We start from the raw sequence: 16,519 nt of genomic DNA, 5'->3' as shown, positions 1-16,519 counted from the left end.
GTACATTTTATTTATCTAGCCCCAATATCACACATTTGCCTCTAGGGAATTACAGTTGCCAGGCGGTGCCAATCCAGGCATTGAATGTGATAAAGTGTCTGCTTTTCTGAACATCTGACAAGTGTCAACTGACAATGACGTTTGTTACGCCAGTGAGCGGAGCTTACATAAAGAACAATGGTTGAGGGTGTTTTGGCGATTGTCACACCCTGTCAGAGCGTGTCGCCTTAAAAAGCCGCTGAAGAGTTGCTCTAATTGGTCGATTTAGTATGTTTAGCAAAGCAGTTAATTCACAATACTTTGTGAGTTACCTATTGTGTTTAGCAGAAAATCCTAAAAAACAATACACCATTTTGTAGCTGCTAAAATATGAATTTGTTTGATAAGAATTTACTATTGTCGTTGGGAATGTCGTTGGTTAACGTTCTTTCTCAAACAGAGAATGGGGGTGTGGTTAATAGTCAGCCGTATTTCGTTACCATGGCAACCAGACTGCATCGCTTTTCATCCCAGTTTAGATGAAACAAACTTTGATGAATTTACCGTTCATCAGACCACAAATAAGATAAGAATCAGCGCGACACACCGACTCTCTCTCTCGCTTTCTCCTTCACCGTCTCCTCCTGGTGAGGCGGCCGTCTGGCTGCACCGCCGCATGCCGGCCACAACGCACCGGATGACGGATAGACATGGTCCACCGTTTGAAATTGCAGTTTCGGGACGTTTTGGAGGTGCTACACCGGCCGCTCTCGCCTCAGCTCCCAGCACCGACACCGCACCCGGCCAATTGTGAAGATAAACACACTACTGTAAGGTGGAGGAAACTAAAATTAAAAAGAAAACACTAAGTTAGCGAATGCAACACGTTGGGCTAGCAAACTACACCTAACTAACTAGAAAGACAAACTGACGGACTGATAAACAGATGTATCGGTTTGCTGCTGTTCAGACACAGACGAGCATGAGTGCGCCTGCACTAGCTTGGAGGATGACCTGCAGCTTCTACTGTAGTCATACGTCATATTATCCCTTTTTAGCAACAACCTTCTTATTTTTTATAATAATCATAATGTCAGGAAATAACTCAAATAAATATGAAATATCATAGAAATGCCAAAATACACTGGAGGGGGGCTTTAACTCAATTTTAGCAGAAGGAGGATGGGGAGGGGTAGAGCCAAAGCTTCACCAACCAGCCGACTGGATGCATCGGTTAGTGAAGCAACAATCAATGCGAGGTTTGAGTAGACTGACATTTAATGTGAGCGGATGGTGGTTGGTGTGCATAGCGATGGAGTGATGGCATATGTTCACCTAAGGACCCGCTAAAGTATATTTCCGACTGGGTAATGCAGAACTATTGCCGAAACACCCCCTTCTGAGATTGATATTACTTACAGCCACTTAGGAAAATCACAGGGCATATTGTCTGGCTGATTGGACTCGATGATAATTGGAAATTAAATTCAACTGTGATTTTCAGCTGCCATTCGAAAGTATTTCATTCTGGCAGAAATTTGATTTAACAGTTGCTTTGCAGCATTCATTTGGACAGCAGAAATTGTGCATCATGATTCATGATACAAAAACAAATCCCACAACAGATTTAATATATATTATTTTGTCTCAAAACAATCAGGAGCAAAACATCATTATTTACAATAAATCAGATTTCATCAAAAGGGAGAGCGTGGCAACATAAAAAAAAAATCACCTCTAGCTTTCTCATCTGAAAAACTCACAGGAAAAGCCACGTTAGGGCTGGTATTTTTATCTCCATCCCTGAGGAGCATGTCCCCGTATCCCTGTATAATATGCCCCATACTTTACCCTCCATGCATACCCCCTGGACGGCCTCATAGTCAGGGAGCTTTGCTTTAAAGTCAAGTGCTTCTCATACATGGAGGTCTAGCGGGAGCAATCCTCCTCTCGATTCATTAACTGCAGGAGGCAGAGCTCCTTCTGTCGGGCACCATGACAACATGGCATTGCTCTTTTCCCTCCGGTCTTTGTATGGGGGTGTCAAGCCACGAGAGACAAAGTGCACTGCTTTCACAAGCACCCAGCCAATTTGAGGTTGTATGAATCGTAGGGGCTTAACATGTTAAAAACCAACTCACCAATCTGAGTCACATTTTGAAAATGGAACCAAAAACTCTGAAATCCTGTGGTGAATATGTTCAAACAACTGTGTCTCTATAAAGAATTTATATTAATGAGATCAATTGTCCAATTGTGGAATAATGTATGATTGACATGTTTATCTCAAAAGCTGGGAACACCTTAACAGTGCAATTTTATTTTACCAAAAAAAAATGAAGAGGAAAATGTGATAGATCTGAAGCGGTGGAAAGTGGGCGCAGCGGTAGAATTGAGGGTTATTTCAAAGCCAAAACAAACAACCCTGGCAATCAAGAACAGTGAGTTACCTAATCTTGTTTTGTATCCTCTAAAGTGCTAATTAAGTTGGATCAACATAGCAATTGATTGAAAATGACACTTCATTCACTTCATTATGCGAGACATGAGTGGAAAGATTGCTAATGATCACGGGAAACCTCAGTGAAGTGGAATAAAACAGTCAGGCTGAGGGGGAAATATAATCCACACGTATCAGACAATCGCAGGCCCTTTCGGTGGCTACAACAGCTTGTCAGGATGGCTTCCATCCAAACATCCATGACTGCTGCTGCTGCTGCAGTAGGAAGCTCTATCAATGCAAAGCACAGGGCTCGGAGGAAGTTATACGTGTGAGAAAATCAACTGGAGGTGTTGCGCTTTAATAGCTATATTATTCATTTGTGGAGGTAGACTACCATATCATCTAAAGGATTTGGGCTACAGCAGCATGTGCTCTTTACTGTGCATTTTTAATTTCCCCCCAATTACGCACAGATTTTTCAAACCAAAATTATAAATTCTCACAGTGAGCAGAGCGAGAACATAAATCTTTTATTAGGAATAATTGCTTCATATCAGTCTGGAATGACATGAGGGTTAATTCAGGGACCTGACGAATTCTCATAACGCGGTGAAAAAAAAATAAAAATATTGAGTGTAAATTATCTTCAGGGCGTTTATCTATATTTTTAATGCCATAATTTCTTTGCTTTGCTTTTTGCTTCTTTTTTTTGTTTTCCATTCTACACACTGTTAGAGGGGGATCAGGCGTAATGCCTCTGCAAATGCACATTAAGGTACTCCAACTGTTGTGCTGTAATTAAACTAGAACAATAAATCAACAAGAGTGCAATCAAAAGCAAACTACTGCCTATATTGGCCCAAAACATAAAAAACGACCGATAAAAGAAGCCGGAGGAACTAACGGAGAAGATGTGAGAACCTGCAGAGATATAAAAAAAGGGGGGAAAATGATGCATAGCCCTGTTCCTGTGGGAGTCTTACGGTGAGTATGATATCATCCCTCTTGTGAAAAATGCTTCCACGCACACACACGGCACACACACACACACAGCACGCCTTAAATAACTTTTAATCAAATTTCAGAGTGCAGGTTTCGAGGCTACTTACAATGAGGTTCATAACCAAAGCACACAGGAAGGTGACAAGGAATGATAAGAGCTCCCACTGCACTGTGGGCCTCGTTCCTCAATGCATTGGACTAAAGCGTGAAATGCAAGAGCTTTGCAATCTTTCTCATCTAAAAAAAAATATTGAATATATTTTTAGAACCGATGACATTAATATCATTACGTAATGTGAAAATTCAAACTATCACGTCATATGTTACCAAATGTTTATAGCATTATATAAACTTAGCAATCAATGTTATTCATTATTATAAAATAAAAGTGGGTGAAAAAAAGCGATACAGCACAGTATCGCGACATCTTGCGTGGTAATATTGTATCGATACACTGACGTCAAGTATCGATCTTTTATTATATCGATCTCAGTCTTAAAGCTAGAGTGGAGATACTGGTATGAAACTAGAAAAAACTGAAGGAATCCATTTGTACCAACCACGTCATGTTAGCTTGTCAGAAAGTACACCAAATAATTTTCCAAAGTTATGCTAAATTTTGGAGAGGAAAAAGCGACCATTTTCAAAGGGGTGTCTTGACCTCTGACCTCAAGATATGTGAATGAAAACTCTGAGATTGACAGAGTGAAAACTGTATCGTATTAGATAAAACTGATGTTGACAAACTGCTTAGTTTGCAGTTGAAAAAAAAGGTAATAAATATATACAATACTCAGCATATCGCAAAATGTTTAAAATTGCAATAAAATCATATTGTGACTAAAGTATCATGATAATATTGTATCTTGGGGGTCTCTGGTGATTCTCACCCTTAATATAAAATATAGCGTACATTTAAACTTTTTTACATTTTTTTTTACATTCGGATCAGAACAAAATTCCAGAAACTTTCTCTAAATTGTTCCTCATTTCTATTTTGCTCCTGCTCCAGTTTTTCTGAGGCTCATATTGTTCCACATTCTTCAAACAGCTCCTCTCCAGCAGAAGTTTCTAGACTGGAGGATACACCGTGAAGGGTGTGGAAAAGTCTGTGAGAAACAATGGGTGCTCTGCTCCCCCTATACGTTGTGTACTATGTGTGTGTGTATTTGGCTCATAGAGCTGGAGTCTGTTCTGCACCAGTACCTTCTAGCTTCAGGCTAACCCTACTGTGTGCATTTCCTTTACACTCACTTGCACCGAGCAAATGCCCTTAATAACCATTTAGCTGCTAAGGCACGCTTGTCTGTCCCCCATTCACAGCCTTAGCCGCTAATTACCTTTCCAAAGCAATGGACATTTCTGTGTTCCCTCAATGCTTCCCTTTTTCTCAGTACAATCAGCCAGCTGCCTTCACTGGTTGGAATTAGTGCTCTACACGGGCCTGAAATGAATGTCCAGAAAATCAACCCATGTCAGCCACTTCCCTAACCTGATTTTGTTCATTTTTTTGCCCACCCTCCTTATATAAAAAATCTTAAACATTAATCTTATCTTCTCCAAATTACCAGCCTGCCTCTTGCTAAGCATTCATACAACTCTGCGCACAAACACAAAAATGAATATTTCCCCCACAAAGGCTACAAAATATTAGTATTAAAATGGCCTGCAGCTCCGACTGATTCATAAATATACATACCATTTTGTCAAAGAAAAATCATACGGCCTTAGAAATGAACTGAGCGAGAGAAAAAAATCGGAATCAAGGCTGTTGTCTCAATTAGAAAATAAAGCAGAACCCGTCCGGAACAAGATCGGGTCCCGCTGGAGACCCTCTAGTAAGAATGCGATGAGTATGGTAATTTTTATAAGCAATCACTAACTAAAATCTGCACATAATGACAGTTACCGTGTAAAGAGTACACTGATGACGGATAGAAGTATAATGCAGCTACGGTTTCCGGTTAGTGGTGGGACAGCAGCCACTAACATCATGAAAAAATTAATACATTTTTATGAAAGAAAACAAACATAAACATAAACTTTTCGCTGTTCTTTGCACTCTTTTTCACATTTGCATTTTCTTGCCTGAAACCATGGGAACAGCAGTGCCAAAGACAAAATATTCCATCAGTATAATAATAATTTTCAGAGCTGTGATTCACTCCAAGAGCAGAGGGACCGAGTTAGTTATTTGCTAGGGGGTGTTTTTGGACCTTGGAACCTGTAAATATAATTTAACCGACTGCTCCTCCCTTCCTGAGCTCTTCCAGTGAGGTGCCCTCGATCAAAGCACATAACCCCCATTTCCCACCGGAGCTGCTCAATGGCTGTGTTTGCACTGTGTGTGAGTGTGGAGAGCTGAATGGGAAGCAGTGCTCTTTAAAGAACATTCATGTGTACTTAAACATGTAAAAAACGGCATTTATAACGCAGAAGGAACGTTTTTTTCATCGATTTTCTTTTCCTCTATGGTATGTAAATATTCAATGTATGAGTGAGTGGTTACAAAAACAAGTTTACTGCAAAATACTGCATGTTGGGAGCCTTTAAAGTGTTGGAGTGCTACAAATGATAATTGCTGTATAAACCATATACACAAAATGCCTTTTATAGTTGAGAAAAAACAAAAAACTACTGACATCTGTATCAACAAACATATTTTCATAATCTGTTTTGCTAAATTTGTTTTCTTTGCAGACTTTGGAGAAAAAAAAGCAACTTTCTCAAACTTATAACTCAGCTGCTGCTCCTTAAAAACAAAACAACAACACTCAACTTTACCGCTGAAAAACACATATGCAAACACATACTACTCGGAGAATATTTACAAGCACAAAAGTGCACATAATGATTAATCCATTAGAGGAGGGGTTTTCAAAGTGTGAGACTGTGGGCAGACAAAGCTTGGAAACCCCCCACCCCCTTATTTTACTTGCTTAGTTTCAATTCCTGGATGCCTATGGGATCATGATTATGATATTTCAGCCAATAGACACTAAACAATTGAGCCAGGTTAACCTTTCTCGTTGACCTAACTTCACCAAATACATAAAAAAGGCCTATCTTAATGAAATTATTAGTTTTCTGACTCTTGGAAAGTGAGAAAAACAGTAAACTTACTCCGATCTCCTGTATCTCTGAACTGTCTTTAACCATATCACATTTAGGCTATGTGATATACTTTTGATAACTAATGTAACATCTAATGTAATATGTTTTCACTTCCATTCTCTGAGCGCCCCTGGGGAGGCCCGCCTCCCACTTTGAAAACCTCTGCATTAGAGCGTTTTGTCTGACTGCTCACTCTGGGCTGCCACATCCGGTCATCTTTACAGTTTGTCAAGGTAGATGGCTGAGAGCTTAGAGGAGGAGGCAGGGGCTAAATTCACACTTACTTTGGCATTAAAGGCATGCATATTATCAATAATAAAGGCAGGAATTAAAACAACTAATCTTATAATAATAATAATAATACATTTTATTTGTAAAGCGCCTTTCTAGACCCAAAGTAGAGCTGGGCGATACGGAGAAAATCAAATACCACAACATTTTTGACCAAATACCTCGATATTGCAACGATATTGCAGAGTTGACTAGTTGTGCTTTTACAAAATATTTACTAGGGCTGTCAATCGATTCAAATATTTAATCCCGATTAATCGTATTATTTTCCATAGTTAATCACGGTTGATCGGAAATCACACATTTTTTATCTGTTCAAAATGTAACTTAAAGGGAGATATGTCAAGTATTTAATACTCTTATCAACATGGGAGTGGTCAAATATGCTGCTTTATGCAAATGTATGTTTATATTTATTATTGGAAATCAATTAACAACACAAAAAAGACAAATATTGTCCAGAAACCCTCACAGGTACTGCATTTAGCATAACAAATATGCTCAAATCATAACACGACAAACTGCAGCCCAACAGGCAACAACAGCTGTCAGTGTGTCAGTGTGCTGACTTGACTATGACTTGCCCCAAAACTGCATGTGATTATCATAAAGTGGGCATGAGTGTAAAGGGGAGACTCGTGGGTACCCATAGAACCCATTTACATTCACTAATATTACTATTATTAGTAGTAAAGTAAGTAAGCAAGTTGCGTTAATGAATTTAACAAATAAGTGGCGTTAAGACAAATTTGGGTTAACACGTTATTATCTTGTTAACTTTGACAGCCCTATTATTTACACAATGAGATTTCGGATAAATAATCATCAGTAAGGTGGATGTAATGACAAAGTGGGTAAAGGCAAATTATAGAACAGCTAGAACAAGTCTAGCAAGTTCAGAAAATGACATCACTTTACTTATAATGCCGCCTTTAAAACCAGGAAAAGACAACACTGATGACATATTAAGATATTACGCTATCCAAAATCTAAGACGATATCTAGTCTAACATCACAATATCGATATAATATCAATATATTGTCCCGCTGACCTAAACCTAAAGCACCACAATCTAGCTAGGCCTACTGTATTTCTGATTTACAATATACCTTAATACAAACGGTGGTCTGCAGAAGACAGCTGCCACCTGCACAACTACATGTGACATACGAGAGGTCATAATCGTCCTTCATGCCATACGTATGTTTAACTTTTGTATTTGTAGCCATCACTTGTTGAAGAAGAGTGGGGTTCACAACTAATTGTGAGGTTTTTATTCAATTACAATTTTTATTTATTTGCCTTTATTGATAGTGACAGAGAAAGATTTGAACATCAACACACTTTGCTGTGTGTGTCAGTGTTTCCTTCTCTCCAGCGCATTAGTTCAATTACAGTTGAAAACATACAGTACAGGTACTGTATACTATTATATAAATGCTAATCAAGCCCTTCTGGCTACAGCAGTGAGGAGGAAAACAGGAGGGCTTTCTGGCAAAGTGGTCGACAAAAATAGCTAAATTATGGGCGAGATACAGCCGAGGTGAACGAGTCAAAGAAATGCATTTCCCCTCCTACTGAGGTCTCTGGTCAGCGCACAAATGAGAGCTCACCTGTATAGGACCAGTAGGGGTCACCGGCTGCCCTCCTCTCCCTCATTACGCCTGTGCTCCCATGGTGCCCGTCTCCAGCATGGCGAGGTTGGCCACCCGATGCAACTGTGGGAGGCAGACACGGAGATGAGAAACTCCACAGGGGCGAAGAAAAGTTTCAATTACAGCCTCAACAAATACTTTGACAACTTATCCAACAGTCTATTAAAACATGTCTGAGAAAATGCACGTGGCTAATGTCGATAGCTGGCGACACAGTGAGAGATTCATAAAGAAAATAATAGTCCAGTCTCACGATAAAATCTGTGTTGATGCAGAACGAAGCGCGCACTCAAATGCAGCTTCACAAAATGTGTGAGTATGAAGGTTGGGGGTGATGGATGGGTGTGTAATGTCTCCAACTTTAAAACTGCACACTGGGGTTCATCCCCTATCTCCTAGGGCTGGGCAATAACTCAATATTACCTTTTGTCAACCTACAGCAGTATCGTGATGATGTCAAAAGAATACGGCTTACAAAATCCTGCACTGAACCATACTGTAGTTGTCATGTGCAGATTTTGCAGGAATGATTTAAAAAAAAAAAAAAGGGCACTGAATTGATGGAAGATGACATTGAACATTTAAACATGTCGTTATGGAACAAAAAATCCAGGGTTGTTCAGAGTCATCTTGTTGTACTTACAACGCTTAAAAACTAATTTAAAAATCTATACAGTATATGCTCAACATAGTAGATTACAGCTCAGGTACCTGTATACTTCACTTTAATAGACACATTCAGTCAAAGTGCTTCAAATCTCCTCCCAGAATTGCAGCTGTTGCAGCTACTCTCAGGAGGGACGGTAACCCCCCCAGTGCTGCCTGACAGTGACTGAAACATACATTTTTACCTAGTAAGTTAGCCTTGCTATTATGACAAATTTCAATTTTTCCTGAACTTCCTAATCTCCCAAACTGAACCAGAGAAAAGGGAGCAACGGTGGCGACAATGTGCATCAAAAAAAAAAGGGAAAAATCCCTTGCTTTCAGCCCAGGTGCCATCATTTGACACAATGCCTTAATGGGTGGTAATGATCATCGCCATCGGGGATCTGCGGAAAACAAGAGGAGCTTCTCCTTCAGCCCTCTGTGATGCTTCTCGCTCTCTTACAGCTACAATCAATCTGATTCTTTTACAGCAGCAAGCTGGCCAAAGGAAACGAAATAAAATTAAAATAAATAGAATGGATGGTCAATATGCTCGTAATATAAGCACGGATGTAATAATGGCACAATGGCTTCCCTGCTAAGCTTCATTCAGTAAAATTCAGACAGCGTATGTTTATCAGGAGTGTAGACAATCAGCCCTGTGTCTTCTGGGCACAAATGTCTCTTGAGCTTCTAAGGGCAAATTGCCCGAAAGAAATCAAACATTGTCAACAGAATTACAGCGAATGCCGGAAGCACAAATTGTCCTTAAGCATACACACTCCCTAGTCCCAGACTTGCAATAATCAAACTCATTGGGGGGAAATGTGTTCCACGACGGATGCAGCCTGTGCCAGTAGAGAAGAAAATGTCTAGCTGAAGCCATTGTCAATCAGGTGCTCAAGCAAAACAAGAGTGTTTTTGTGTTGCTTCAAGCAGTCAAAACCCACTGTGGCATTCAAAAAGCCACAGATGTATTGGCTAATATTGGTTGCTTGTTGCTAGAAGGATGCAAACAATTGGGTAGGCAGATTGTTTCTGTGTAAAAAAAAAAAAAAGGAATGGCAGGAAGAACTAAAACAAAAGCAGAGATGACAATCTGCCAGACTCAAAATGGAAGCAGAAATCACTGCTTATTTGCTGCAATACAGTTTTTGAATCTATTTAGAAAATCCATGTTGTATCAGGATTTTTTTTGCAAAACTGGTTACAAATTGTACTCAGTGCCGCGCTCGCCGTTTTAAAACTATTCACACAGTTGCCTTTACAGACATGCAGATTGGCACAGCAGTTAATCTCACATCCAAAATGCACTAAAACTAACAAAACAGTCCCTTCACGTGTGTCTCAGCATTAGTTCATTCTAACAAAAGAGCTACACCAACGAGAACCACAATCTCAGCCACCGTAATAACATAACCTACATATAAGAAGTGGACGTAGTCACCGTGACGTCACCCATTGGTTTGTGGACTGACGTTTTGAAGCCTGGAGTTTGGCATTTTGGGCGTCGCCATCTTGGCTTTTTTGCAACCAAAAGTGACAATTAACTGAAAACACACAGTGAAAGGGTTGAAGTTGTAAGACGAAAACACAGACAACCCCCAGACCGGGAGGTAGCGAGCTGTCGATCACAAGGTAGACACGCCCTAAAGCATACCCTGCTTTATGGTCTATTTGACTCTAAATGGGACCATCATTTGGTGCGGCAGTAGCTCTGGAACCAGAGAGTCGCTGGTTCAAGTCCCCGCACGGACTAAGAACGGACTGTGGACTGGTAGCTAGAGAGGTGCCAGTTCACCTCCGAGGTGCCCTTGAGCAAGGCACCGGACCCCCAAACTACTCTCATATAGTAGCTGCCCACAGCTCCCAATATACCAGGATGGGTTAAATGCAGAGGATAAATTTCTCTGTGTGCTGTGCTGTGTACAATACAATGTGTGACAATAAAAGCTGATTTACATTATATTAATTTACTAAATGAACATCATGCTGTATTGAAGAAGACTGGTATATGAATCTAGAACACCTACGGAATCCATTTGTACCAACCATGTCATACTAGCTTGTCGGAAAGGAGGTTAAATAACGCTACAAACTTGTGCTAAATTGTGGCGAGGAAAGACTGGCATGTCCATTTTCAAAGGGGTCCCTTGACCTCTGACCTCAAGATATGTGAATGAAAATGGGTTCTATGGGTACCCACGAGTCTCCCCTTTACAGACATGCCCACTTTATGATAATCACATGCAGTTTGGGGCAAGTCATAGTCAAGTCAGCACACTGACACACTGACAGCTGTTGTTGCCTGTTGGGCTGCAGTTTGCCATGTTATGATTGGAGCATATTTTTAATGCTAAATGCAGTACCTGTGAGGGTTTCTGGACAATATTAGTCATTGCTTTGTGTTGTTAATTGATTTCCAATAATAAATACATACATATATTTGCATAAAGCAAGCATATTCTCCCACTCCCATGTTGATAAGAGTATTAAATACTTGACAAATCTCCCTTTTTAGGTACATTTTGAGCAGATGAAAAATGTGTGATTAATCGTGATTAAATATCGGAAATCATGTGATTAAATATTTTAATCGATATTATCTAACAAAACAGATACAGATTATTTATTATCATGCTTGTTTTATGGATTTTTTTTCCGAACAAGATGAACAGTTTAAAATATCCTTTAACGTTACATATGTGACAGGAGCTCATGTTGTATAAGCACATGCTATACATGACACTGTAACCATGACAACTATTGTATATCACACAGTCTCACGGGGTTAAAAGTAACTTCAGAAGAACAGCAGAAGAACTCTCTGAACTCCTGCAGCTAAACCACCTTAAGACAGTGAGTTGTAGTTCATCAGGATCTGCACACATCAAATACAAACACACACACACACACACACACACACACACCTCCAGCCACTTAAGACGAGCTCAGCTCTTACTAATAGTTGCATCATTACTGGGGATTAATTAAACTAAGCACTACATCAAGTCTTTCCCTTGCACTTAAAGTCGGCACTTTACTGCCTCCAAAAATGGTCTCCGCTACGGTATGAGCCACTTACACAGTGCTTTCCAAATCAAATTCATTGCTTGGAGGGAGGTCACAGAGACCGAATGGGCAAAGTCATAAATGGCCGCTTTGTTATCATCAGACGTATCAATTGACTATGGGGAAAACATGGGGTTAACGTGAAGTGTGAAACAGAGATGGGGGGGCGTCTCTGTGGCAGAGACTCGGAGCATATTTGAAGGCAGGTTGTGAAACAGGAGGGCTGCACCGTCTTTGATCAGAGAGCATAGGAGACAGCACCATGTCAACAGTTTACTCTCATCCATGTCAGCCGTCCCCTGTGGGCAAAGGATTAAAGCCACAGCATCTCTGATAGAGCAGAGCAGACAGACAACACAGCCGGAGCTGGGCCCTGAAGGAGACTGGGGAGAGAGCTGCACAGCACTCAAACAACATTCATAAATCTTAAATCCAGAAAAAACGCAAGTGAACGGCAATTATGTAGGTTAAACCGGTGGTTTAAATGAGATGCAGAGTGTTTGGCCTGAAAAGGTATTTTTACATTTCAGACATTGTGAGTCTTGATTTGTACATCCGAGTGTTGTTCTTAGGAAGCGCAGAGGAAATAAAAGGCTTCAAAACACCTAGAGAACAACACCTTGTACAATGTCTAGGCATACAAAATCATTTTCCTTTTTTCATTGCCCTGAGGGCGGTTAAATCATCTACACCGCCATGAAGCCCTGCTATTTGTTCCATAATATCACACTCAACAACAAGCCAAGAACCCCTGAGAGCCCTTGAAAAACAGCAGCCTAACAACAACCACAGGAGCGTTTAACTTCCATTAGTCATCGGGGGCCGGAGTTAAAATATCAATCTCATCACCGATGGTAGCATCAGGTATGTGAAGGATAGCCGGAGCCGGTGCGTCCATGTCAGCGGGAGGTGTTATTCAGGGATGGATAAACTATGAGATGCATCCTGAGTTTACAATGTAATTTACACATTTCCTCATGCAGCTAAAAGCTCACAATAGCTAAGGATGGTGTTTTTTTGTTTTCCACTTTGATTCCACTGATGTGATTCATGTGAAAATGACAACCTCTTAACAGCACAGTAAAAAAGTGCATCATATGGTAATAAGTGGCTAATGGCTTCTTCTTATATAAGCTGAAAATAGAAAAATGGGAACACTAGAAATAAAACACTAGGTCTAAAAATAGAAAACTAGGCCTGTTTCTTTTTTCATGATATCTAGTTGCTCTTATTTTTGAATAACTAAAGACGCATATTCAGGGGACAGTCAGATGTGCAGATCTCAGGTTGCCAGTTGCTCATTCATTTACATATAATAATGACTACTGCTAGAATAAATTAAGACTAATTAGGCTCGTACACAAAGAGTCATCAATAATCTATTATTTCTGCCCGTCCTCGGTGACAGACTGTAAAGGTTAAATCTGTCAATATTCTATATTTTGTTATTATCAACAAATCCCACGAAAAGACCAAAACCAACGACTCATTAGTCCGTCTCTCGATACTTTCCCTACTGAAGACAGATGTGTTTTTTTTAAAACAGGTCGTGAACGTATACTTTCATTTTTTTCTCAACAAAGCTAAATATTTCCTAAAACAGCTGGGCACTGTAGTTTTTTAGCAAACATTACTCAACAGGAGTGAATTGTCTATTTGTTGGGGACTATTTTCAGCTGCATGCGTGTGAGTGAGTAATTACTGAAGCAGGATGGTGGATGTGGGATTGCCTCAGAATAAACTACAGCGCCCGTGTGTTAACGGTAATGAAGGAACATGTCACAGAGAAACAATGAGTGTGGCTTATAGATGTGTTTTTGGATATGGCTCAGAGGAATACACTTTTGGCGACTTCAGACAACACTTGTTAGTAGGATTAATTCATTGTTGGTTTAGGTGTTGGGATTTGTTGACCCTAAAAAAAACATATAGTACACATGCATGTACACTAATATTCCACTATTATTCAAAGTATCAGAATATTCTGAATTTGATATGGGTCATGTAAACAGCATATTCCGTTTGGATATGCTGAATTAGACCTTATTCAGAATGGATCATTTTACGATTAAGACGTGTGGGATATGCCGATATTATTCCGGTTTTAGGAGCATTCTTTGGACATGTATACAGCGCATTCAGAATATGCGTCTCAATAGAGGTTTTTACAGCAGTTTGCGACACACAGCCTCTTGCCTGTTTACGGCCAGCTCTGTGCGTTGTACACAAACAAACTAGCCGACAGTTTGCAGAGATGCATGCCCAAAAGAAAAGAAGGTGAAACACACCTACTTTTAACCTAGGGCTGTCAATCAATTTAAATATTTAATCGCGATTAATCACATGATTGTCCATAGTCAATCATGATTAATCGCAAAGTCATCACACATTTTTTATCTGTTGAAAAAGTACCTTAACCTTAAACCTAAACCTAAAAATCGGTAGTTGCGTTACTGTGTTAAAGAAATTAGTGGCGTTAAAACGAATGTGCGTTGACGCGTTAACTTTGACAGCCCTATTTTAAACTTTATGAAAGACTTTGCTATCCACAGGTATTTAGATATGCGTAAATATCACAACGTCGACCTTTGCAGAAAGGTGAATGAAGGAATGATAGCGAGAGGTAATGTTACACACAATCCCCGCTCACCCGCCGGCAAAACTCCGCCGTTCATTTTGCATCATCCGGCAGACGTTCATCCGTATGTATCGCCCCGCGCTAGAGTGACACAGGGCCGGTTGAAAGGTTTCCCTTGAAGGAATTGGACCTCAGCCACATTGTTCTGTAAATTAAAACAAAAGTGTTTGCCCACTCATATCCAAACACACATCTCAGCCTATCTCTCCATATTGCTCGGTTAGCTGCTGCGATCCACAAACGGTGAAGTGCGGTTTTATATGACCGGTGTGGCTAGCTAGTCACTTAAAGTCTTTTTACAGAAGGGAAAACGCCGGGGACTTTGATGTCAAAATATTCCTTTTCACACACATTTGGCATATAACTAGAGATAAATTAACAATTAACACAGGGCCACATGGTAAAAACCTGGAAAATTAATTTTTTTCATTTCACTGGGGTCTTTAAAAAAAACTTTAACCTTCACCTGTGAAAGACAAGTGGCAGTGGAACAAATCCCTAGCAGCACCGGTGTTACTTTGTGTTGTTAAAATCCATTATCAAAGAGAAAAGTTCCGTTTATTTAAGCTTAATAAGGGAAAGTGAACTAAGCTCAGTTGCACTCTGTCAGCGATAATTAATGTGTCCTGACACTACGTGCTGTGTGAATGGGAAACAACACTAACTTCCCCGAAGAGTATTAAGTGTTTCACCGCGGTTTGAATAAAGTCAATTCTTTTCCGACACGTCAGTCAGCGTCGTTATCTTTGACATTCTCCTCCAGCAATGGCCTGCTACATTCATTCAGCCACATACAGCCACTTCGACAGTAGTTATCGAGGGGGAGAAGGAAGCACGGCTCATTCACGTCACCCGTGCCCATTTTCTCAGCTTGTCCTTTAATTAGAGGGAGAGAGAAGGCATATCATTAAATTTACTAATTAGACAAACTGCAGTTTTAACAACTTTTACATTATTCCGTCTGAATTCGTACTAAACAGAAGTGAGCTGTGTTTTTTTTTCTCACAGGCATCATGAGTGTATAAAGGGGCAGACTCTTGATGCAAAATTGCTATGTATACGAGGGAACAAATGTGCATACTGAGAGAGACAGCTGCTGTCGGCGCAATCTCATCTGCAATGCATGGCGTCTGTCAAATGTGAGAACATCTGCTTGGCTTTCTGTTGTTGGCGAATCACTAACACGTGTATTTATGACAAACACACCTACATTTCAAATGTGCTCGTTTCATTTCAAATGGCACACAGCTGACTGTATCCACGGTGTGTGTGTGTGTGTGTGTGTGTGTGTGTGTGTGTGTGTGTGTGTGTGTGTGTGTGTGTGTGTGTGTGTGTGTGTGTGTGGAGGTTTACGTGGGTAACCAGAACAAGTCACAGTGGCAAAACAAGGTCGGGGGTCGAGCGTAGAAAGGGGGGTAAATGGAGCATGATCTTGAGTGTGCATGTGTTTCTCGTTCCTCGGGAGAAAGTGGGCGATGTGGCTCGATATCCCCCGGAAGTGTTTTGAGTCACGCCGAGGACCTCAGGAACACGAGAACTGCCAAGATCAGCCAAAGATACGGAACAGAGGGAGCCGAGCCTCGGGGCTAAAAACATCAAGCTCAGAAATAATAAAGCAACAACTCAAATCCCTATGCAGATATTTAGGCCTACACAGCGAAAAGCAAACAAGCAGT

At 40.4% G+C, this 16,519-nt stretch overlaps 1 protein-coding gene across 2 annotated transcripts in view; it reads right to left on the bottom strand.

Annotated features, from left to right (window-relative positions):
• Positions 1-16,519, bottom strand: part of ca16b (carbonic anhydrase XVI b) — a 138,990-nt gene that overhangs the window by 100,162 nt on the left and 22,309 nt on the right. For both annotated transcript variants that reach the window (XM_074645640.1, XM_074645631.1), the window contains exon 2: positions 8,444-8,548. In XM_074645640.1, coding sequence (XP_074501741.1) covers positions 8,444-8,548 — 105 coding nt within the window. The remainder of the gene's footprint in view (positions 1-8,443; positions 8,549-16,519) is intronic.

Source organism: Sebastes fasciatus, chromosome 1 (assembly GCF_043250625.1).
Source record: "Sebastes fasciatus isolate fSebFas1 chromosome 1, fSebFas1.pri, whole genome shotgun sequence".
In the NCBI taxonomy this organism is placed as follows: Eukaryota; Metazoa; Chordata; class Actinopteri; order Perciformes; family Sebastidae; genus Sebastes; species Sebastes fasciatus.
This window is presented reverse-complemented; position numbering and strand designations above follow the sequence as displayed.